This window comes from Alternaria viburni, assembly GCF_023758015.1.
Source record: "Alternaria viburni strain BMP 2772 chromosome Unknown scaffold_28, whole genome shotgun sequence".
Taxonomy (NCBI): Eukaryota; Fungi; Ascomycota; class Dothideomycetes; order Pleosporales; family Pleosporaceae; genus Alternaria; species Alternaria viburni.
Genome location: NW_026055797.1, coordinates 225979 through 249158, shown reverse-complemented (window position 1 = coordinate 249158; position 23180 = coordinate 225979). Strand labels below are relative to the sequence as shown.

Genomic DNA, 23180 nt, shown 5'->3' with positions numbered 1-23180 from the left:
CAGCGGCAAACCCAAGACGCCGAGCAATGCGACTAAAGACAAGAAATTCAGTGACTACCGTGCGGAACGCCCCTTCGCCGTCGTACATGTTAGACATTATGTGAAGTTGGAACGCCACCAAGACGAAGCTTAGTAGCTCTCCTCAGACTGCTCCGAGCTGCTGCGTACCTTGCCGCCCGATGTGCGCTCGTAGGCTCGCGAGCTGCCCTTGCAGTGCTTGAGGATCCAGGGGTGTACCTCGACATCCTCAAGCGCGATACGCTTCTCAGGGTCCAGCACGAGTAGTTTCTTGATGAGATCTCGCGCCTCTGAGCTGACGAAGCTAGGGACTGTGTACTCTCCTCTCGCAATCTTGCGCTGTGTCATGACTTGGGTGTCCTCGAAGGGCGCTTCACCGACTAGGAACTCGTACGTCAAGACACCTAAACTCCATAGGTCGACCTTCTCGGAGTAGAAGTTATCCTTGCCGCCGCCGCGAAGCATCTCCGGGGGCAGGTAGTCGAGAGTTCCGCACATGGTGTTGCGGCGGTTGTTGGGCGCGTGTACCGACCAGCCAAAGTCGGAGATTTTGATCTCGCCGTGGATGCCGACGAGGATGTTTTCGGGCTTGATATCGCGGTGCATGACGTGCTTCTTGTGGAGGTACTTGAGTGCTGCGGCCATCTGGGCTACATATTGTGCTGCCTTCCATTCGGGGAAGCGTTGCTCCTTGCGGAGGTGCTTGTATAGTTCTCCTTTACCAGCGAATTCGAGGATGAGGAAGATGCGCTTTGCGTCGTGGAAGTGGCCAAAGAGCTTGAGGATATTGGGGTGCGTGAGATGTGATTGGATCTCAATCTCTCGTCGGACCTGCTTCTCGACTTTGCCTTGCTGAATCTCAGACTTGTGGAGCACCTTCAAGGCACACACGAAGCCTGATGAGCGCTCCTTAGCAAGGTAGACGCGACCAAACTTTCCCTTTCCGAGAGGCTTGCCGATATCAAACATGCCCAGATGCCATTGTTTGGGTGTTGCAGGGTTGGAGGGAACGGTGTAGATGGCGGAGTCGGTGAGCGTGCGGCGATGTGATTGGTGCTGTTCTGAGGGTCGGCTGGAGCTTGCTGAGATGGTGACCTTGGCAATGTTTGCCGTCTTTGCATTTTGCGTAGCGAGCTTCTGTAGTGTCTGATGGGGCAGCTTCATGCGGTTCGCAGCTGATTGAGAGGACGATAGGCCAGCTACCGATACGGTTGTGGATGCGGAAGGCTTGGTGCTGTTAGAAAGCGCAACATTGAGAAGGCGAGTAGATACACACCTTCACCTTGTGGTAGGTCGATGTAGAAGTAACGTGCTCATCGTTCTCGTCGTGGATGGTGGTGCGCTCAAAGGCGGCTTCGAGGTTTGCGACGTCGGCCATGATGATGTCGAGATGCAAGCTGGAGCGACAGGAAGCAAGCAATAGGGCCACAAAAGACCACTGATAGCTATATTATACTATGGGATGGGTGACAGTTGGTGGGTGTGGATGTTTGCAGGGTTCGAGGACGGATGGCAGCTAGTTAACCCAGACAAACAAGTGGGTTTCGTGCGTTGTCAAGGAAACAGCCACCATCGGCCATCGGCGGTCGGAGCCCTGGTTCGCGCCCCACCACGCTGAAGCTCCCCGCCATCGCCATCGGATCCACCTGCAGGTGTCTGCGAACAATTTATACACACAGCATTCTTCAGGGTCTCGTCGCATAAGTCCGCAGCTATGGCTTCCCTCAATGGCGCGCCCGCCGACACCGTGGCACCCGGTGTCGCCGACACATCCATTACCAAGGAAGGCTTCAAGATCACCACGCGCAAGCTGCCCATCCTCAAGGCCGGCCCAATAGAGGACATGACCAAGAAGCTCGGGATCGCGCCGCCCGAGATGATATTCGGAGACAACATGATGCGGATAGAACACGCCCAGAGCGGCTGGTACATTGAGTTCAATGCCTTCGATGCGCTGGATCTGGTGGACAAGACCGGCGAGAAGATGTTCAAGGTCTCCTACTCGAAAGAGTGGCAGCAAAATAGGTGAGACCAAAGACGCAGCACGGAGAGAACTTGCAGCTAACTCGGATCAGACAGAAGCAGTTTGAGGACATCAAAGAAGTCGTGAAGCCGTTCGACTGGTCCTACAGCACAGATTACAAGGGCACCACACCACCAACGCCCGCCTTCGAGCCGACCGAGACCCCGATACCACTCCACCTTCTCAAGCGTCCCGACCCGATACACTTCTTCGACGAGCTGGTACTCTACGAAGACGAGCTAGCGGACAATGGCATTGCCATGCTATCCTGCAAGATCCGCGTCATGCCACAGCGCTTGCTCCTCCTTGTCCGCTTCTTCATGCGCCTGGATGATGTTGTATTCCGGATACGCGACACGCGCGTGTTTGTCGAGTTTGGGGACAACGTGGTGCTGAGGGAGTACACGGCGAGGGAGGAGAAATACGAGGAAGTGCGGAAGAAGCTCGCAGGACGGAAGGAAGACGTGCTTGCGATAATGCGAGACCCTAACCGCTTGGCGGAACATATACCCATAGTGGAGCAGAAGATTGAGGGGTTGCAACTGAAGTGAGCAAGCGCGGCTCGACAGAACCTTGATCATCACTCATCAGCCCGAAACCAAAAGCACTAAAAGCGCGGAGGCACAACGGCGACCCAAAACTGCGTCGACAATCCCAAGGTCAGTCTGACCGGTGCGTACGTTGATTAGGCTTTCGCTCATCGCCTGTTCAGTAATCACGCAAACAACCAGGAAGCAGGCCTCTTGTCCCTGGAATCCGCCGTCTGACAGGCCTCAACCCAAGGCGATCTCTACTCTCGTTCCAGAATTCCTATCGAATACACGCCAATAAGCTTAGCTGGACACAATATCCTGATTATCAAATCGCTGCTCAGTACATACCGCCTAGACAAGGGGCCGGCATAAGGCCTGCATGTGGTCTGCATCTGGACGGATAGCGAAGGAGAGTTTCACCGCTCTCGAGCAAGATAGCCTTTACAATGCAACCCCGATTACATAAACGGATGTTGTTGACTGAAAGCTGTCTGACCTCCCAAGAGCGCCGCTACTAATGAGGCTTGCAACCTCATGCAAGGTCCATGGCTGATACAGCAGTGATGGTGCGAGTCTGAACATCTACGTACAGCTATGGTCAATGCCGCTCTGTGTCCTGGTACCGAGTTTGTGCGCAGTCGTCCAATGTATTGTTACGCGCCTCGAAATCTTTCTGTCACTGCGCCCAGACAGACCTCGAGTACATTCGTTTCTGGAGCATATCCTGACCTATGGAAGCGCAGAATTGAAACTCAATCGCTAGACTCCAGCCACGTTGTCCAAGTGTCTTCGCTCGTTGATGCTGATCATCGATCCCACCGTGCGCGAACGTTTAGGGCCCGTAGGGCGGTTCCTGCTGTATTGCTTCCCCTCAAAAAGCAATTAGGTTCTGTCGATGCCGACACAAGCAAGTGACAGTGCGTTAGCGCTGCCTGACATAACCAAGGAGACGCGTCCGCCTGCCAACATCAAACGGAGATTACGTTCGTCCGAGATTGGCCTTGTTCAGGGTTCCGTTGTGCACCGCCCCATATTACGACCGGCGGAGAGTGGAAAGTTGACGCTCCTCAACAGACTGGAAATCACCGGCATTTGTACAACAGATAGCCGCTGCTCGGATGGTCCGGATGGCTGGAAATGACGACAAGGGTTTGTACGATAGGATAACGGGTACCGAAGACGCGAGAGTGCATGGCAGGCGTAAGGAGGATCCCGAGCGATCTCTCGTCCGAAAGCAGTAAGCTGTCGATCGCGGACCAACATAAGCGTTTTCGACGGGCAGCCGCAATCTTGCAGTACGACCACCAGAATCACGCAAAGACTGCGCATCGAGCGCAGAAGCTGCCTCGTCACGACAGCCACCGCATGTCTGCTTCCATTACGGACTGTGATGGTGGGCGGATTGCTTGGCAACACCCTCATCCGTGGCCGTCCGGGCTGTGATGTCATATTCAACATTGAGAAAAGCAGTCTCGGCGCCCAGTGTTGTCGCACTAATTGCGGCCTCGAACAAATACGCATCGAGCATGCTGAACTTGGATCCGCTCACTTTGAGTCCGGCCCGCGTAGCGCACGCACGTCCCAATCATCTACTGCGGCGAAGGACGAATCTCAATCCAGAGGCCCAGCCATCTCGTCCGACGCCATGGCAGATGGTGCAAGACTAACCGCGGCCATGGGGAGATTCCGCTATCCGGGGTGCTATGACAACATAGGTCCAAACGTGGCTAACATTTGATATATGTTAGATAGTCGCAGGTGGGCACCAGCAATACATCATCGACGCCGACGTTACTCGCCATCACTTGCCGTTGAGAATCACCATGGCTGACCACCAGTCCCACGGCGAGACTTTCATGTCGAGTACGTCGCAGTCACATCAAACACATTTCAGCACTTCCACCCAATCGGGGTCGGGAACCCAGACTCCTCCCCACGGCGTCACGCGAACTGCTTCTGGTCGTCCGACCTACTTCCCAGATGGCCATGCTCACGGCACCCACGGAGTCTTCTCATCACACTCCTACACGCATGAATCATCGACCACCCATGAAACATCGGCCGGCGCGGGCTTGTTTTCCTCCACCGCTGGCATTGAATCCCAGCACCGACAAGAGGAAGTCGTGCCGCTCGAGAAAGTCAACACATCGAGCTCCTCGGATTCTTCAGACACGCGGTTAGGATCTAATGGACAAGCCCCCAAAGTCAAGCGAACCGGCACTTCATCCTCTTACGAAGATGCAGCCCCAGCCACTCTTCAACGACGGGTCACGCGGGCTGAGATCGACGACGACGGCAGGCAGGAGTTGGCGCGCATCTTCACCTCACAGTCAAAAGTGACTCAGCAGATGAGCATCGCGCAGCCAAACGATCCCCGTGTGGACCCCTCCAACGAGGCTTTTGATCTCAGCAGGTTCTTGAACATGTTCCGGAACCAGCTGGAGGGCGAGGGCATCGAAATGAAGAAGGTCAACGTTGTGTACAAGAACCTGGACGTCTTTGGTTCGGGCAAGGCTCTGCAGCTTCAGAGCACTGTTTCAGACATGTTCATGGCACCCTTCCGAGCTAAGGAATTCTTTGGCAAGTCGGAGCGCAAGCAGATTCTCCACAGCTTCGACGGTATCATACGAGCTGGCGAGCTGTGTGTTGTCCTTGGTCGTCCCGGCTCTGGTTGCTCCACGCTTCTCAAGGCTCTCACTGGAGAGCTTCATGGTTTGGACACGGATGACTCGGTCATCCACTACAACGGCATTCCCCAGGAGCGTATGCGCAAGGAGTTCAAGGGAGAGACAGTGTACAACCAGGAAGTCGACAAGCACTTTCCCCATCTGACTGTAGGTCAGACACTGGAATTTGCAGCGGCTGTCAGAACACCATCGAACCGACCCGGCGGAGCGAACCGCGATGAGTTCGCCCAGTTCATGGCAAAGGTCGTCATGGCCGTGCTTGGGCTGAGTCACACCTACAACACCAAGGTTGGAAACGATTTCGTTCGTGGTGTGTCAGGTGGAGAGAGGAAGCGAGTCTCCGTAGCTGAGATGCTGCTCGCCGGCGCTCCATTCGCGGCCTGGGATAACTCGACACGAGGATTGGACTCAGCCACTGCGTTGAAATTCGTCAAGGCTCTGAGGGTCGGTTCCGACTTGGCTGGAGGTGCTGCTGCGGTGGCTATCTACCAGGCTAGTCAAAGCGTGTACGACTGCTTTGACAAAGCTGCCGTTCTTTACGAAGGTCGCCAGATCTACTTCGGACCCGCCAATGAGGCCAAGGACTTCTTTGAGCGTCAAGGATGGTAAGAATTCCAATATGACGAGACATCTGAAAACAACTAACGCACAACAGGTACTGCCCCCCTCGTCAAACCGCTGGAGACTTCCTCACAGCCGTTACCAACCCACAAGAAAGACAAGCCAAAGAAGGCATGGAGAACAAGGTGCCTCGCACACCGGAAGACTTTGAGAAGTACTGGCGCGAGTCCCCTGAGTACCAGTCGCTTCTTGAGGAGATCAAGGACTTCGAAGCAGAGAACCCAGTCAACGAGCACGGCACTCTCGAGCAACTGCGCCAGCAGAAGAACTACATTCAGGCTAAACACGCTCGTCCCAAGTCACCTTACCTCATCAGCGTCCCGATGCAGATCAAGCTCAACACTCGACGAGCGTACCAACGTATCTGGGGTGACATTGCGTCTACTGCAACACAAGCTGGTCTCAATGTCGTCATCGCTCTCATCGTCGGTTCCATCTACTTCGGTCACTCTCCAGGCTCCAGCTCGTTCCAAGGTCGCGGAGCAGTCATCTTCCTGGCCATTCTCTTCAACGCTCTTACTTCCATCGGTGAAATCGCAGGTCTATACGCCCAGCGGCCTATCGTCGAAAAGCACAACTCTTACGCCTTTTACCATCCGTCTACCGAAGCTATAGCTGGTATTGTTGCCGATATACCTGTCAAGTTCATTCAGGCAGTCGTCTTCAACATCATTCTGTACTTCCTCGCCCAACTGCGGTACACTGCCGGACAGTTCTTCTTGTTCTTCGTGGTTACTTACATGGCAACCTTCGTCATGGCAGCTATCTTCCGAACGACTGCTGCTGTTACCAAGACCGCATCGCAAGCCATGGCAGGCGCCGGTGTCTTGGTCCTCATTTTGGTCATCTACACTGGTTTCGTCATTCGCATCCCCGAAATGCCTGACTGGTTTGGCTGGATTAGGTGGATCAATCCAATCTTCTACGCATTCGAGATCTTGCTTGCGAACGAGTTCCACGGAGTCGACTTCCCGTGCGATGCCTTCATCCCATCAGGACCCGGATACGCGCAGACAGGCGACTCGTTCATTTGCAACACACAGGGCGCAGTCGCTGGACAGACGTTCATCAACGGTGACAGCTACATCGAAGTCTCATACTCCTACTCTTGGAGCCATGTGTGGCGCAACTTTGGTATCCTCTGGGCTTTCCTGATCTTCTTCATGGTCACCTACTTCGTCGCTGTTGAGGTCAACTCTTCCACATCCAACACCGCCGAACAACTGGTCTTCCGTCGTGGACATGTTCCCGCATACATGCAGCCTGGTGGCAAGGGTTCCGATGAGGAGTCTGGAGAGACGCAGACAGGAGAGCATGAAGGCGCTGGTGATGTCAGCGCCATTGAGGAGCAGAAGGGTGTCTTCACGTGGCGCGATGTTGTCTACGACATTGAGATTAAGGGCGAGCCACGTCGTCTGCTCGACCATGTCTCCGGTTTCGTCAAGCCTGGATCAATGACTGCTCTTATGGGTGTCTCGGGAGCTGGCAAGACCACGCTCTTGGATGCTCTGGCTCAGCGGACAACAATGGGAGTGATCACTGGAGATATGTTTGTGAACGGCAAGCCTCTCGATCCTGCTTTCCAACGCTCAACTGGTTACGTGCAACAACAGTAAGTTTTCCAGCTCATGTCTGTCTTATCACAAGTACTAACTATTTCAGGGATCTTCATCTCGAGACTTCGACCGTCCGTGAAGCGCTACAATTCTCTGCCATGCTACGCCAGCCAAAGTCTGTTAGCAAGAAGGAAAAGCATGAATACGTCGAAGAGGTCATCAAGATGCTGAACATGTCCGACTTCGCCGAAGCCGTTGTTGGTGTGCCTGGCGAGGGCTTGAACGTTGAACAACGCAAGCTTCTGACGATTGGTGTTGAGCTTGCCGCGAAGCCCAAGCTGTTGCTCTTCCTTGATGAACCTACCTCCGGTCTTGATTCACAGGTCAGTACAATTGCATCAGGTCGTGTACGATGGATGATTACTAACTTCTGCGCAGAGTTCCTGGTCCATCATCGCCTTCCTCCGCAAGCTCAGCTCAGCTGGCCAAGCCATTCTCTGCACCATCCATCAGCCCAGCGCCATTCTCTTCCAAGAGTTCGACCGTCTTCTCTTCCTTGCCCGCGGTGGTAAGACCGTCTACTTCGGGGAGCTCGGCGAGAACTCGCAAACACTCCTCGACTACTTCCAGAACAACGGTGCACGCAAGTGCGGTGAAGACGAGAACCCAGCTGAGTACATGCTGGAGATTGTCAACGCCGGCAAGAACGACAACGGCCAGGATTGGTACGACGTCTGGAGAGAGAGCGAAGAAGCCAAGGGCGTCCAAAGGGATATCGACCAACTCCACGAGGCCAAGAAGAGCGAGGAACTCAACATTGCAGCGGAGACTGGTGGCGGCGAGTTTGCCATGCCATTGACCACGCAAATCGTCGAATGCACATACCGAGCCTTCCAGCAATACTGGCGCATGCCCGGCTACGTCATGGCTAAGTTCGGTCTCTGCGCCATCGCGGGTCTCTTCATCGGTTTCTCTTTCTACAAGGCCAACACGAGTTTAGCAGGCATGCAGACGATCATCTTCTCGGTCTTCATGCTTACTACCATCTTCTCGTCGCTTGTACAGCAGATCCAGCCCCTCTTCGTCACCCAACGCTCGCTCTACGAGTCGCGCGAGAGGCCGTCCAAGGCATACAGCTGGATCGCCTTCATGATCGCCAACATCGTTGTGGAGATACCCTACGGCATCATCGCCGGTGTCTTCATGTTCGTCACATTCTACTACCCCGTCGTTGGTGTGAGCCAATCCAGCGAACGCCAGGGCCTGGTCCTGCTCTTCTGCATGCAACTCCTCATCTACACATCCACCTTCGCCGACATGACCATCGCAGCGCTACCCGACGCGGAGACAGCATCCGGCCTCGTCTCCCTTCTCACTCTCATGAGCATCCTGTTCAACGGTGTTCTGCAGCCTCCGGACCAACTCCCCGGCTTCTGGCTCTTCATGTACCGCTGCAGTCCCTTCACATACTGGATCGGCGGTATGGTCTCCACCATGCTCTCCGGCCGCCAAGTCGTCTGCAGTGAACGCGAAGTCTCCGTCTTCGACCCCCCAGCCGGCCAAACATGCGGTGCCTACCTCGCCGACTACGCTGCCGTCGCCGGCGGCACGATTCAGAACCCAGACGCGACTGCAGGCTGCAACTACTGTTCGCTGAGTAACGCAGACCAGTTCCTGGCTGGTTCCTCGATTTACTACGGCGAAAGGTGGAGGAACTTTGGTATTATCTTTGCTTTCATCGGGTTCAACGCTGCTATTGCTGTTCTCACTTATTACCTCTTCCGCGTTGCGAAGCTTAGCTCGTTTAAGAGCTTCTTCCATAAGAACAAGAAGGGTGCCAAGGCGAAGGGGACGGCGGATAAGGCGCAGGAGGGTGCTGAGAAGGCGGCACAGCAGGGTGGACATCCTGGTGAGAGGAGTGGGGAGAAGGATGCTGGGACTGCTTGAGCGTTTTGAAAAGTAGTAGTTGATGTTTTTTTGAGCGACTTGTTTCTTTCTCTTTCGTATGCATAGATTCTTTGGGTTATCTTGTTTAATTAGTAGGTAATGTTATATTTTGATGTTCAATTATTCAGCGAGTGGCTCCGAGGTGAAAACGAGTGAAGTGAGTCTGTCTGGATTGACAATATCATCGAAGATGTGGTAATCGTTTTCGGCCAATTTTCGCCGGCAGGTAGAATTTTGCTACACTGCCGCGAAACAAGGTCCTTTGCTCACAATAGCGAATGCTAGGCGCATTAGTCTTGAAGTCATTACAATGCTAAACGGTCGAAGTGGACACCACCATGACTGTATTTACATGTGAATACGAGCATGACATGCTGACAGCCGCGTGTGCTTGGCGCCACCACAAAGTGAGGCGCATGCATGTTCCCGCGTCTGAAGACATGTAGGTACCCCACCATTCGCTCGCAAGAAAAGCTGTTTCGATAGTAGCTTAGCGCCAGGGCTGATGACGACTGCTGTCTCATCGCGAACTCGGTGTCGCAGTGGCAAACATCATGGTGAAGAATTGAAGAAGAGTTGATACCGCTAAGGGCGACCAAGAGCGGCGATCACAAGTCGCGCACGTCTCACAGCGGGGCGAAGCAGTGCAAGACCTGCCGTGATAGCCGTCTCGTGTGCGTGATGTAATTGCGGACGGTTCCTGGAGATCGCGTCGCAGGGTCCGATCGGCGACTGCAGGGTGCCTTCACCCATCGACTGCGATGTCGACGCAGCGAGTGGCAGTGGACGAAACATGGGATGCGTCGTAGAAGTGCGTATTTGCGTATAGCAGAACCGCTAATAGACGTTCGACTCGGGGTGGGCACGGACTTCTCCACCTCCCGTTAGTGTGAGGGTCGCTAGCACAGCCCGCTGGTATGGCTGCAGGTGCCGGGCAGCCGTGCTCCAAGTGACGCGGGCCTCAGTACAATCACTTTCTCACGTCGCTCAATTCACCATCGGGCCATGTTGAGCGCTGCTTGTCGCGACTACTTGTTCCCCCCATCGCTGTAAAGAAAAGCCACGAAGAATGCGGCGGTCATGGACAGGAAGGCCCTCTTCTTCCCATGGTAAGCACAGTCCTAGGCTACCAGCAGCACACCAGCTGACAAGACAATAGCGGCCTCGTCCTAGCATCCGGGTACCTGAGCACTGCAACCCCCGTCGACTACTCCTTCGCCTTCGACAAGCCGCTGCACACCGTCGCCATCGTCCTGCTGCTGACTGGCCTCGCCGTGGTCGCAATTGAAGCCTGGTCGTCGCGCAGTGCACAGCCGCAACCGCATACAAGATATATCGCCATAGCCCTGAACCAGGTGCAGAGCAGACCGGCAGCCGAAGAGATATGGACTGAGGCAGGCCAGCCAGGTCGGCGGAGAGGATGGAGCGTCCGGGCTGTCGGCGCGCTGTTGGCCGTCCTGCTGTTCGCGATATGCGGGCGCATAGCCATCTTCTACCGCGTCACCAAGGACGTCGAGTGCAGCGGCCCCTCTGCATTGGTGCGCAAACCCCTCCTATTGTACCAACAGTACTGACCGATATAGTCATTCCTTCCCCTCGTCGCTGCCCTCTACCACAGTATTCGGCACCCCAGTCAGCGACAATACCCCGCCTGGACTGCTGACACGCGCCCGCGTACCCAGCTCGACCGCGTCTACAGCTTCATCTTCGACGGCTCCACGCGATACATCATTCCCTCTTTCCTGCTCTCTGTCAGCAGCTTCCTTGTCATCATCAAGTCCAGCTCGTTGCGCTCCAACTACATCTGTCCCACCGCAAACTCGACTGCAACCGCCATTCCTTTCCTTCAGTTCCTCGGCTTCTTGCTGGACTGCGTCATCGTCCAGATAGCATACCGTCTGATCGACGATGGCATCTCCGAGGCGGACGACTGGACAATCCATCTTGCAGATGGTACCTCGAATCACCTCTTAGTCGGCTTGACACTTACTGTACGTCAATCGCCTTCATGCACCATGCACATCTGACCCTGAACAGGCATCTTCTTTGGTCCTTCTCGTCGCCGGCATTATCATATACCCCGCAATGCCTGAGCATCGCGAGTGGATGCTCTCGTTTTCGTCTGAATATCTCCTTGGTCTTTTGCGTTTATCGTTGATGATACCCTTTATGACGTTATGTTTCCTCAAATCGGTACGTTACTACATCCCGTCTGGTACTCTGTCGCTGACCTCCTAGGCTCGATTGTATGGCGTTATGAGCGCTTTGCTCCTTGGTGCATTTTCCTCTGCATACATTGGCGTTCTCCGTGCTCTGGGCACCGGCGTGTCCTATTCGTTCCCACCAAAATCCACCGTCGGACTTGTTTTGTGTTTGACTCTGCTCACCATTGCGCTCATCCTCTACCTCGTCACAGACACCAGCATCGAGACCCGCATACGATCCAAAGTACCCATCCGCCTGGGCAGGAACCAGTCGGCTGGATTCATCGTGCTTCTTATCGCCTTCTCCATTGGTGTTATCTTATATCGTCGGCACGGTCCCGTTCTCGAACATCCCATCACTACCTTGATCGATATCGCGACAGTCCAACACGATCGATGGGCATCACAAGCCTACCGGAGCAAATCCCTCTCTGAGGCCGTTGTGCACTATCGGAAACGTTACAACCGCGACCCTCCGCCGAATTTCGACAAGTGGTACCACTTCGCCATAAGCCGGAACTCCATCGTGATCGATGACTATGACAACATCGAGCAAGACTTGGCACCCTTCTCGTCCTTCAACGCCGATGATCTTCGCTTACGTACCGCCACTGTCTTGGCTACGCATGAGGGGGTCGGTGGGTTACGCATAAGAGACGGGAAGGTGGAGGTTTTCAACAACGTCCCCGGTACGCATCGCTGGATGATGGATGGCGCGGCGGCCATGATCCAGCAATTCTCCGAATCGCTTCCAGACATGGATCTTGCCCTGAACCTGAATGATGAGAGTCGCGTGGCTGCACCGTACGAGCGGCTGCGAGATGCGCTCGACAAGCCACAGCAGTACCCCTCCCCCGATACGTCTCGCCCAGGAAAAGACTTTAGCGCAGACCGCGCAGAGAAATGGCTGGACGTGGAACGCGTACGAACGGACCCGCATTTCTTTGTCGACGCTCGCATCAAGCATTCATATGAGACTTTCGGTTCTGTCGCATGCCCACCTGACTCGCGCGCACGAAAAGAGCGGCATTGGCAGACGAGATCCTTCTGTCACACGTGTACCCAAGGCCATTCCATGGGCGCTTTCGTGGCTAATTGGACCTTATCATCTGAGCCGTGCCATCAGCCAGATATCGCTAATCTACACGGCATGCATCTCAGTCCTGCTAGTCTCATGGGTACTCATGACATGGTTCCAATCTTCAGCCAGAGTCGGGCTCCCGGTTTCGTCGATATCAGATACCCATCACCATGGAATTACTTGGGCAAAAGCAAGTATGGATTCGATGAAAAGTTCCCTGATCCTCACTTCCAAGACAAAGCGGATGTCCTCTTCTGGCGCGGGACGACCACGGAAGGTGTTACTACCCATGGCACTTGGAAGGGCATGCTCCGTCAACGCATCGTACATCTCCTGAACAACGAAACATCCCGCCAACCGATCCTTCTCCCGAAACCCGATCATAGTGGCCACCTGGAGTACATGCTGAAGCGCACTAATGACATTAAGAGGCTTCTCGAGACAAAGACTGATGTCCGCCTAGTGGGTCCGATAGCGCGCTGTGCAGGCCAAGATTGCATCGACCAGACACGCGAGTTCGGTTTCGGTGATCCTATCGACTTCAAACAGCACTGGCGCTACCGCTACCTCTTCGACGCGGATGGCGCCGGCTTCTCTGGTCGATTCCTCCCTTTCTTACAGTCGAATTCCGTGGTCTTCAAGGCTGCCCTCTTTCGCGAATGGTACGAAGGTCGCCTCACTGCCTGGAAACATTTCGTTCCTGTGGATCTTCGCTTACACGATCTCTTTTCTTCGCTTGCCTACTTTGGTGGGTATGGTGTCGAGGCGAGGAATAAGCGCATGATGGAGGGTCATATCAAGGCTGCAGAGAAGATCGCACGGGACGGCAAGGTGTGGACGGAGAAGGTGTTGAGGAAGGAGGATATGGAGGTGTATATGTTCAGGCTGTTGCTTGAGTGGGGAAGACTGACGGATGATGCGAGGACCGAGGTGGGCTTTCGGATGGAGAAAGGGAACTCAAAGGCTCGTGAGAGGACGAGTAGTGTTGAGCGAGAGGTGGAGGAGCTGTGATATTGTATTGGTGCAAGGCGTTTAGACCATGGCGTTTTGGTAGGATAGCATTGCATGGCGCATACCCCCATCAGAGGACAATTACCGTTTTTCTGTGTCATTCGCAAGTTGGGTATGCATTCTCTGCGATGTGCTGGTGATGGCGAAGATAATCACCGCAATGTCTCTGCTAACCAGCTCCAGCTGTGCGCCCCGACAATCACCCGAAGTCCGGTGTCTATAAAAGCTCTTCTCGATCTCTACCTTCTTTCCTCCTCATCACTCACTCTCGCTCCGAAGTGTCCAAAAGTTCTATTCAGACATATTATGTGGTGCGATTTCCTCCGAAATAAACGAAGGAAGAAAATGATGTGCGCGGAGTGTGCGACTGCGTCTTCACAAAACGACTCAACAAAAACATAGACGTTTTCCCCCGATGATCTGTTCGGGGCTTGGTGTCTCGATTTACAAAAAACACATTGGCCTGTTGTGATGACTGCGAGTTGCGGTTCTTGTTCCTACAAAAGATTTGGGCAATGAAAAATGAGGATGACGTCGCCATGGCCAAGTGGCAGCGTACAAAAGAACATACTGTACTATCATGCCTCTCTCGTTCTCCATCCACCTTTTGCGCATGCCACCATCGAAAAGTACTAGATGAAGAGGACATGGTGCGAGTAGGAGCGATCCTTCTCAACCCAAAAGAGCGAATGATTGATTACATGTGTTCTGCTCCTCGCTCGCTCGCCTCGTTCCCAAAAAACTACTTACGTCTGCAATGTTTTGCTCTGTCTTCTGCTTCCTTAGTCTTCTCTACAAAGCACAAAAACTTTTCAAAAAGATCAAGGGACTGCTACATGTCGGTGGTGGCTTCCGGAGTTGAAACGCACTTTCCAAAAGCATCAGGCAGGTCGCTAATGTCGGTGTGTGCTTCCGCCGGGCTTGACGCGCATCGTTTGGGCTTAGTATGCCTTGGGACGAGGGTATATATAAACCTCCCGCTGGACACTGAAATGCTCTTTTATATTCCACACACTCCAGAAAGTTTATCAAAAGTGGAAAGAGGCAGTGCATGTCCTGCTGCGGCATCTTCTGAGTTTCTAAAAACGCTTAAGGAGTGTGCGGATGAGTGTTCCTCCTCTTCTGTCCGAAAATTCTACTCCGATTCTAAGATGTTCTGTGTGTTCAAGACTAGTCCACTCGACGAAAAAGATATAAACCACTGTTCGTTTCCACCATGCCTCGCTCATCGACAACTTCTATTCTACATTACCAAAACCATCCACGCCATGTCGGATGGCTGCCTCCTCCTCTTTGTCCAAAATAACACCTGAACATACCCATGTGTGCCTCTGCTTGGACCTGGGGAGATCTCAACTCACTACAAGCAGTTTGTATGTCCTGAGCATCAACTTCCGTAAACAAAAAGAAATTCTGTACAAAGACATGGAGACGCAGGGAGGTTTCGGATACGCTGTCCAAAAAAAGATTAGGGAGATATATGACTGAGAATTCTCTGCTTCGGGTCATGTATAAAGTAGCCCGTTCTTCCTGAACATTAAGCACCTTCAAAAATTGTGCGCTCTTTGCGAACTTTACAAAAAGAACTTGCACAAACTGCTATGTGTTGGTCTTCCTTTCCAACAAAACGATACACAGAAATGCCCATGAAGTGGTTTGTTTACGCATACTATTCTAATCCACTTTCTCGTTTGGTTGGCGCTGTCGAAACGATAGCAGTCAATAAGCATGTCTGTTTCGCTCGAGCGTATTTGATCAGTAGTATTGAGGATGCAGTGAATCTACACTCATGTTTGTTGCTTTTCTTGCTACTTTTGTACACTGCCGAAAGCATGACGTTTTCCACCGAAGCCACATCATCGACGTCGTCTCGCACTTCCGCTAGCCCTAGATGGATATTAGTTTCAGGAGAACCGACGTTCGGCTTATGATAAAATGATGTATAGATCTGCCTGACATGTCTGTTGGGTTTACAACTCTGCACCTGGCAAGTCGTACTATCTATCAAACGACGCGCGATACAAAGGATACCCAAAACTTCACTTGATCGTCGCTCCACTTGCTACCCCAGCGATTACCACGGCAGTGTAGTTCCATCCCAATTCTGGAACGTTCCCGAAATCGACCTCTCCGCCTTATCCAGCGTGCTCAAAACCCCGCTCACACTCTGCTCAACCTCAATAGCACCCGCGGCCTTGAGTGCCTCAGGCGTACCCATAGTGTTCCCCATATCTGTGACTACCAAACCAGGATGCGTCACGTATGATGTGAGCCACGGCTCCTCGAAATGCATCCTGTTCACAGCCCAGTTCAGTGCAGCCTTGCTAGAGCCATACGGGCTGAACTGTTCTGGAAAGCCAGCAAGACCTGCCTGGGCGCCCATGCTGCCGATGACCGTGGAGATGGCAAGGAAGATAGGGTTGCCGGACTTGCTGGCTTGAAGCAGCGGCTTGACGGCCTGGAAGAGGAGGATGGGGCCGATGGTGTTGACGGCGAAGTGGTCGCGGAGTGCATCGGCGGATGTGTTGGCGATTGTGGTTCCCGAGTGCGCGATTCCGGCGTTGGCAATCACGATGTCGAGAGAAGTGATGCCGTGCTCTGATTTGAGCTGAGCGACAGCATTCTTGGGGTCTGCTTCGGCGGATGAGTCGAGTTTGACGATGACGAGTTTAGAACCCGAGGCTTTGGGCAAAGACTCCAGTGTTGGAGTGGACTTGGCGACGTCTCGGACTGCGGCAATCACAGTTGTGTTTGGGCGTTGGAGCAGGCTTTGGGTGAAGCCTTTGCCAATGCCGCGGTTGGCTCCGGTGATCAGATAGGTAAGGGTTGAAGACATGGTTTGGTTTGTGGTGGCTGCTATGATGATGTCGAATGTGTAGCAATTGGTAGAGAGCTGTAATGTTATGATCCACACGATGCACCTCTTCCTTATGTAGGCTCCGACCTGACATGGAAGAGGTGATAAACCCCGAGGCCGAACATGCTTAACAATCTTTTGGTTCTTTCTGGCGTGCTCGTGCTGGTGAGGAAAGGTTCCATACGAATGATGCAATCCGTCCAGAAGGACAGTTTGTTCGTCCGGTGCTGAGAGTTACGGGCGCAATCTGGTGAAACACCTAGACTGATCAGTCGACCTCGGGATCTAAGTATTGCCCGGTGGGTGATTAGTGAACGTTGAGATTTCTGGTAGCCGGACCGATGTTTACCTAATAAGCCCGGCTATCCTAGACTAAGTAGTCTACCACGCAACATCTTCATGAGATACGCTGTCTGATTCTAGCCACTAATGCCTCTTGATTACACGTTTTGGCATTCGTCGGCATGAGGATTGGCAGATAGAAAAGGATGATCAGTACATGATAGCGCATGTAGTAAGGCAAAGGCGACCTTGGGAACCTGGCGGACAATCCTCCGTGAACCAGGCGTTGCACCAATTGTTCGGCGGTATTCGGGGTTACGTTGACCTGCTGCATAGCCATCTCGCACGCAATGTTAACGGTTCAACCTAGAAAGCGGGGGTTTCTTTGCAACTATGTTACTTCCCGTGGACTAAGGTCGAGATAAATGATTACCTATGCATTTCGGCATAGAGGTAGGCGGCGTTAGCAGGAGCGGCTGCCGAGGTTGCCGAACTCTAACCGAGTCGAAGTCGTCCATAGTGCCAAGAGAGCTTTAGAAACGTCCTCTTTCTATCCAGATGTCGCTTCGCCTCTCTAACTACACATAGACACACATACGACGACTTAACTACTCTTGCCGCGTGCCAATGCATTGCGGAAACTGCTTCGTATATGCTGCTACCTTCTAAGGTTAGACAAACTGTTATAACATCCTAACAACAGCTAGAAACTAGTATACACCGCACTATCAATTATTCGCAGATTGTTCTATTATAGAGTCGCCCAGATTGTAAAAGAAGATTAGGACGCAGTAGTGATAGACGAGGCTAATAAGAAAATAGGCAAGCACGCTCTACCTTAGACGCCTTAGGCTACACTAAGCAGCTAATTTCTAGCAGCTTTAACAATTAAAATACTTATATTCTGCTACACTTTTATTCTTTACAAAGCTTGCAATCTAGTTATAGATATTAAACGCTAGAAAGTCTACTTATATGCCTGCAGAACTTAAAACTTTATTAATATTTATATTAAGATAAATATATAAGCTATAAAGTATCTTTAAATAAGTATTTAAGTCTAGTATAGCTCTTTACTAGTATTAAAAAAGTTATAAAATAAAAGTATATAATATATTTTTAGCTTAAAGAAGCTTAAGCTAAGTCTTATAGCTTAGTACTTAAAAATTACTTAGTAAAGTAGCTTTTTTTATAATAATTAAGTAATAATAATAGTTTTATATATAACTATAAAACTTATAATTAATAACTATAGCTTACTATTATAATAATAAAGTAACTAAATATTATAATTTTAAAATAATATAAATTTTTATATAAAAAATATTTTAGTGCCTTAAGCCTAATTTAGTATTATTTTTATAGTAAAATAATATTAAAAGATATTAAAAGATATTAAAAGACTTTAAGCTAGTTCTTTTTAGAACTACTAAATAATTTTTATATTAATTTAGTATATATTACTATAGTAATATAGTTATTTTAGTCTATAGTATAGACTTATTCTATACTTACTTATATAACTTTCTTTATACTATAACTAGAAGTAATTTAATAGAACTAGCTATATTTATTCTTAGCTAGTAAAGATAACTACCTATTTAAGAGTAATTCTAGATAACTATTATAGCCTCTATCTATTTAAGTATAGTAATACTTAAGAGACCTTTTATAAATATCTTCTCTTCTCTACTTAATAGCTTATTAAGCTAACTAAGAATTCTACCTAAAGCTCTAATCTATAAGGTAATAGTATTATAGATAAGTTTAGAAAGATATAGTTTTATAGTTAGTACTAGTCTATACGTAAAAGTATAAATATAAATAGTATAAGTCTTAGGCGTATCTATAGTAATATAATTAAGCTAATCTATATTAAATATTTACTTAGGTTTATAGAAGAATATATATATATTAGTAATAAGTATAAAGGCACCTATACACTATAATTATTAGGTATATACTTTTATTAAAATAAGATATTATATATAGATAGATCTATCTATATAGTAAAACTTTTAAAGTTTCTTACTTAATTAGAGCTAGGCCTAATTAGGTAGAGATTATAGGTTTAATTTATAACACTACTTTCTTTTTTAAAAAGAGTAGGCTCTATTACTTAAAATTAAATATAGAATTCTTTTTTAGCTTACTTTACAAAAGCTATAGTAAGTCTAAATATTAATTATAATATAAAGAGAATATTACTTATATATTATACTAATTATAGTCTTAATTACGTATATTATAATTCTAGCGTATTATTATCTATATTATTCTATTAACGTAGTGTTAGTAGCCTAGTGTTAATATAGTAAAGAGCTAGAAAGACTAGACGCGTAGTTAAGAATAGTAATAGAAATATTATTTATATTATAAGTATATAATAGACTTATAGTTATGTATATAGTATAGAAGAGAAAGCTATTATACTACTTATTTATTAGCTCTTTAGCGTGTTACTATATAGATAATACTTTATAGATTAACCTAGGTATATTAGCGTAGTTAACTAAGTATAGTATAAGTCTTTAGTTTATATTACTAACTCTATATCTACGTACGTTATACTATCTTTATAGTAATAACTAGCTTACTCTATACTAATACTCTATCTTTAGGCGCGTAAAATAGTACGTCTATACTATAATAAACTAGTAGTAGTATTCTACTTACTATAGATTAATATATATAGTAAGATATTATATAAATACTTACTATATAATAGTTTAGGCGCTTTTAATTACTAGCTACTAGATTTTAGAGTAATATATATTATAAGTAAGTTCTATCTACTAGTAAGTATTATAAATTTACTATATAGTTTAGCTTTAAGTAGTTTTATCTTATAAAACTAGTTAATAATATTAAAGAAACTTATAAAGTTTATATAGAGCTTCTATAATAGATTATTATTACTTTCTAGATAGTTAGTCTACTTAATAAGATATTAGAGAAGTTTAGACTAGAAATATAGATTACGCTACCTCTTATTAAGCTATAAGTTAAGAATAGCTTTAATTTTATAGTTAGTACTATCTTTATTATTAGAGTTAGTAAATTTAGCTAGTATAGTATTATATACTTATTCTAGTAATAGTAACTCTTTATAGAGGTATAGAAGCTATAAATAAAATATATTATAAAGCTTACCTATTTTAAAGAAAAGTAGTAGCTTATAAGCTATATTATTAATAACTCTTATAATAGTAAATAGGCTATAGTTCTTATAGTCTAAAGATAAACTTAGATAAGTTATCTAGAAGTTATAGGCGTTAAGTATAACCTAATTACTAACTTTAAACTCTAGAGTAGATAACTTATTAGTATTAGTGTATTTAGCTTATTTAGCTTATACTTATTAAAGTTTAAAATAAAAAGCTTATTAGAGCTTATTAAGCTTATTAGTAAACTTATTAGTATTATCTTAGTTGCGTTGCGCTAGAGTAGTAAGCCTATTATTAACCTTAGGTAGCTCTAGTCTATATTTAGAGTTATATCTCTTAGTAAGTTAAAAAGTAGTTATATCTATACTAGTATTAATAGTATTATTTACTTTAAATTTAGCTATTAGAAGAAAAAGTGCTTAGTTATTTTAGTTATAGTTAATATAAAAGCGTAAATACTACTTTAGCTAAGCGTTTATATTCTCTATCTAACTATTAGTTTCTAAGTAATATTTTATAGATAGCTTTAGATAAGTTTTTAGTTATTAATAAAGCTTAGTCTAAAAGTATAAGAGAAATTAAGCTTTTTAATTACTAATAATATTATTAGAATAACTCTTTTTCTACTAGACGTATTCTATAAATACTTAAATAAGTATATTAACTTTAAGATCTATAACTAGAATAAACTTTTTTTTCTTACTTAAATAGTTAACTATTACTAGTATATTAGTATATATATAGCTATTATTAGTATATAGAGGTAAGTAGATAATATAATCTATACTAATACTACTTTAATACTATTTAGGTATAAAGAGTAAGTATAGAAAGCTATACTTACTATTATAGTAAGGTTTAGAGTAGTAATATAATAAGTAGTTCTTAATATATTAAGCTACGTTATTAATTATTTTAAGCTAATAGTACTATTAGTTTAGAGCTTTATAACTACTATATTTACTACTATACTTTTTATAAAAAGATTAGTAAGCTTATTTAATAATCTAAGTGCGTAGAGTCTTAGAGTTAGAGATATAGACTTTACGCTAGACGTATAGTATACTATTATAAATAAAGTAGTTACTAAGCTTAAGGTATAAGTATTATAAACTATAAATAAAGTTATAAGAGATATAGCGCTATTCTTAGAACTTTACTTAAAGAATAGCTTTAGTAATAGAGTTATTATAGTAACTAGTTCTAACTATATTAAGAATATTAGTCTTATCTAACGTAGTATTAGCGCTTAGAGTTATCTTAGCTTTATTAGTAGAGTTATTTACTTCTAGTAGAGCTAAAGCAAAGAGGTACTTATTACTAAAGTTATTTACTTTATAGTTCTAATATATTATTATAGTAAAGCTAATTAGAAACTTATATAAGTTACTAAATATAGTGTACGTAAGATAGATAGCGTAGAGACTCTTACTATCTACGTAAAAACGTAGAACTACTATCTAGTATTTAGAATCTACTTAAGATAGCTTTAGTATTATCTAGACTTAGTGCTAGCGTCTTTTATTATTAGCATTAGCTAGTAAGTCTCTAGAACAGCGTGTAAGAGCGTTAGGTTTTATTCTTTACTTTTCTAAGTAATACTTAATCTTAAAATTAAACTTAGTAAGAAATTCTATTTACTAAGCTTATTTATAGTTAAGACGCTTATTAGCTATAAAAGTCTAGAAAGTCTAGTAATTAGATAGTACTAAGATAGAGTCTTCTATACTAGAGAGCTTAAATTACTATTTTTTAAAAGCTTATATAATTATAAAAAGCTTTTTATTATAGATCTTATAGTTATATTCTATAAAAGTTATTTTATAGAAAAGAAAGATAATAGGCTAAAGAACGCTATTATATATCTAAGAAAGTATAGTAGTAGTAATAAAATTAGATATATCTATCTCTAACTAGATTTCTAGGTCTAGATTAAAGTACGCTAGCACGCTAGCTTTCTTAAATAACTATTTTAAATGCTTAAAGGCTTTAGTAGTAAGTCTATCTAGTAGTAGAGAAAATAGCTTTTAACTACTATTCTTAGTAAGCTTTATAAAAGGCTTAGTAATATATAAAAAGTTTTTAATAAACTACTAGTAGAAGTTATAGAACCTAAAAAAGAATTAAACGTTCTTTACTAAGTAGAGAAGCTTCTAGTTAAGAACTATAGATACTTTATTAAAATCTATCTCTATACTCTTAGTTATAAGTATTAGACTAAGGTACTTTACTCTCTTTACTTTAAATTTATACTTTATAGAATCTAAGAAAAGTTTAGTATTCTATACTTTTTAAAAAATCTTAAGAATATATAACTAATAGTCTACTTTATTATTACTATAGATAAGTATATTATTAAGATAAGCGCTATAGATAATATCTAAGTACTTACATAGAACCTTATTAATAAAGTTCTAGAAAGTATCTAGTATATTATATAGTCTAAATAGTATTATATTATACTTATATAGCCTATACTATATAAGAAAGACTATTTTTTTTTATTACTTTTTTTAATTTAAATTATATTAAATATAGTAATAATATTAACTAATATTATAATTTTAATCTTTACTATATAAGCTATAGTTTCTTTAATTACTAGTAGTATATTCTAGTTCTTTTTTATAACGTTATTTAATATATAGTAGTTTATATAAACTTAGAAGCTACTTTTTAGTTTTCTAATAATTAAAATAAAGAAAGCGTATAGTAAGTTACTATACTATAGCTTTATTACTATAGTTTTAGGTGTATAGAAGTAGTAGCATTTACTTATTACTTAGTACTTAGTACTTAGTATTTAGGTTTATAATTTATTACGTTATTATAATATAGGTATAACTACGTAAATACTAATAATAATAATAGCTTATCTCTTTCTTTTTCTTTCTAATACACTCTATTAGTTACCTTACCTATCTAAGTCTAATATCTACACCTAACTCTTAATTTCTACCTATTAATATATTCTTCTCTAGCTCTAGCTACTTATTATTAAAAGCGCGCGCTTTAGTTAGTTAATTTAATTTATATATAGAGGCATATAGAAGCTATACTATTAGATTATCTTAAGAAAGGCTAGAAGATAAAGAAACTACCTAAGCTATATACTAGTAATACTATTATTAGCTACACGCTTAAGAAACTTCTTCTTCTAGTCTAGAAATACTTAGCTCTTAACGCCTACTTT

General features: G+C 45.8%; 5 protein-coding genes across 5 annotated transcripts; 3 read left to right on the top strand and 2 right to left on the bottom strand.

Moving 5' to 3' along the window:
• Positions 1–129: 129 nt before the first annotated feature.
• ARK1 (Serine/threonine-protein kinase ark1) lies at positions 130–1396 on the bottom strand (the record flags this gene model as incomplete). The annotated part of the gene is made up of 2 exons (XM_049358894.1): positions 130–1245; positions 1295–1396. 2 exons carry the CDS (start codon positions 1394–1396, stop codon positions 130–132), a joined length of 1218 nt encoding a protein of 405 aa, XP_049206627.1.
• A 336-nt stretch (positions 1397–1732) lies between these two features.
• J4E79_010053 (uncharacterized protein) lies at positions 1733–2592 on the top strand (the record flags this gene model as incomplete). The annotated part of the gene is made up of 2 exons (XM_049358893.1): positions 1733–2043; positions 2094–2592. 2 exons carry the CDS (start codon positions 1733–1735, stop codon positions 2590–2592), a joined length of 810 nt encoding a protein of 269 aa, XP_049206626.1.
• A 1805-nt stretch (positions 2593–4397) lies between these two features.
• On the top strand, positions 4398–9385 carry J4E79_010052 (uncharacterized protein; the record flags this gene model as incomplete). The annotated part of the gene is made up of 4 exons (XM_049358892.1): positions 4398–5866; positions 5917–7494; positions 7545–7821; positions 7877–9385. 4 exons carry the CDS (start codon positions 4398–4400, stop codon positions 9383–9385), a joined length of 4833 nt encoding a protein of 1610 aa, XP_049206625.1.
• Positions 9386–10465: 1080 nt separating this feature from the next.
• Positions 10466–13681, top strand: J4E79_010051 (uncharacterized protein; the record flags this gene model as incomplete). Its single annotated transcript, XM_049358891.1, has 5 exons — positions 10466–10494; positions 10545–10923; positions 10969–11376; positions 11423–11578; positions 11624–13681. The coding sequence occupies 5 exons, from the start codon at positions 10466–10468 to the stop codon at positions 13679–13681; spliced, it is 3030 nt and encodes a 1009-aa protein (XP_049206624.1).
• A 2074-nt stretch (positions 13682–15755) lies between these two features.
• J4E79_010050 (uncharacterized protein) lies at positions 15756–16517 on the bottom strand (the record flags this gene model as incomplete). The annotated part of the gene is made up of 1 exon (XM_049358890.1): positions 15756–16517. One exon carries the CDS (start codon positions 16515–16517, stop codon positions 15756–15758), a length of 762 nt encoding a protein of 253 aa, XP_049206623.1.
• Between the last annotated feature and the right edge of the window lie 6663 nt (positions 16518–23180).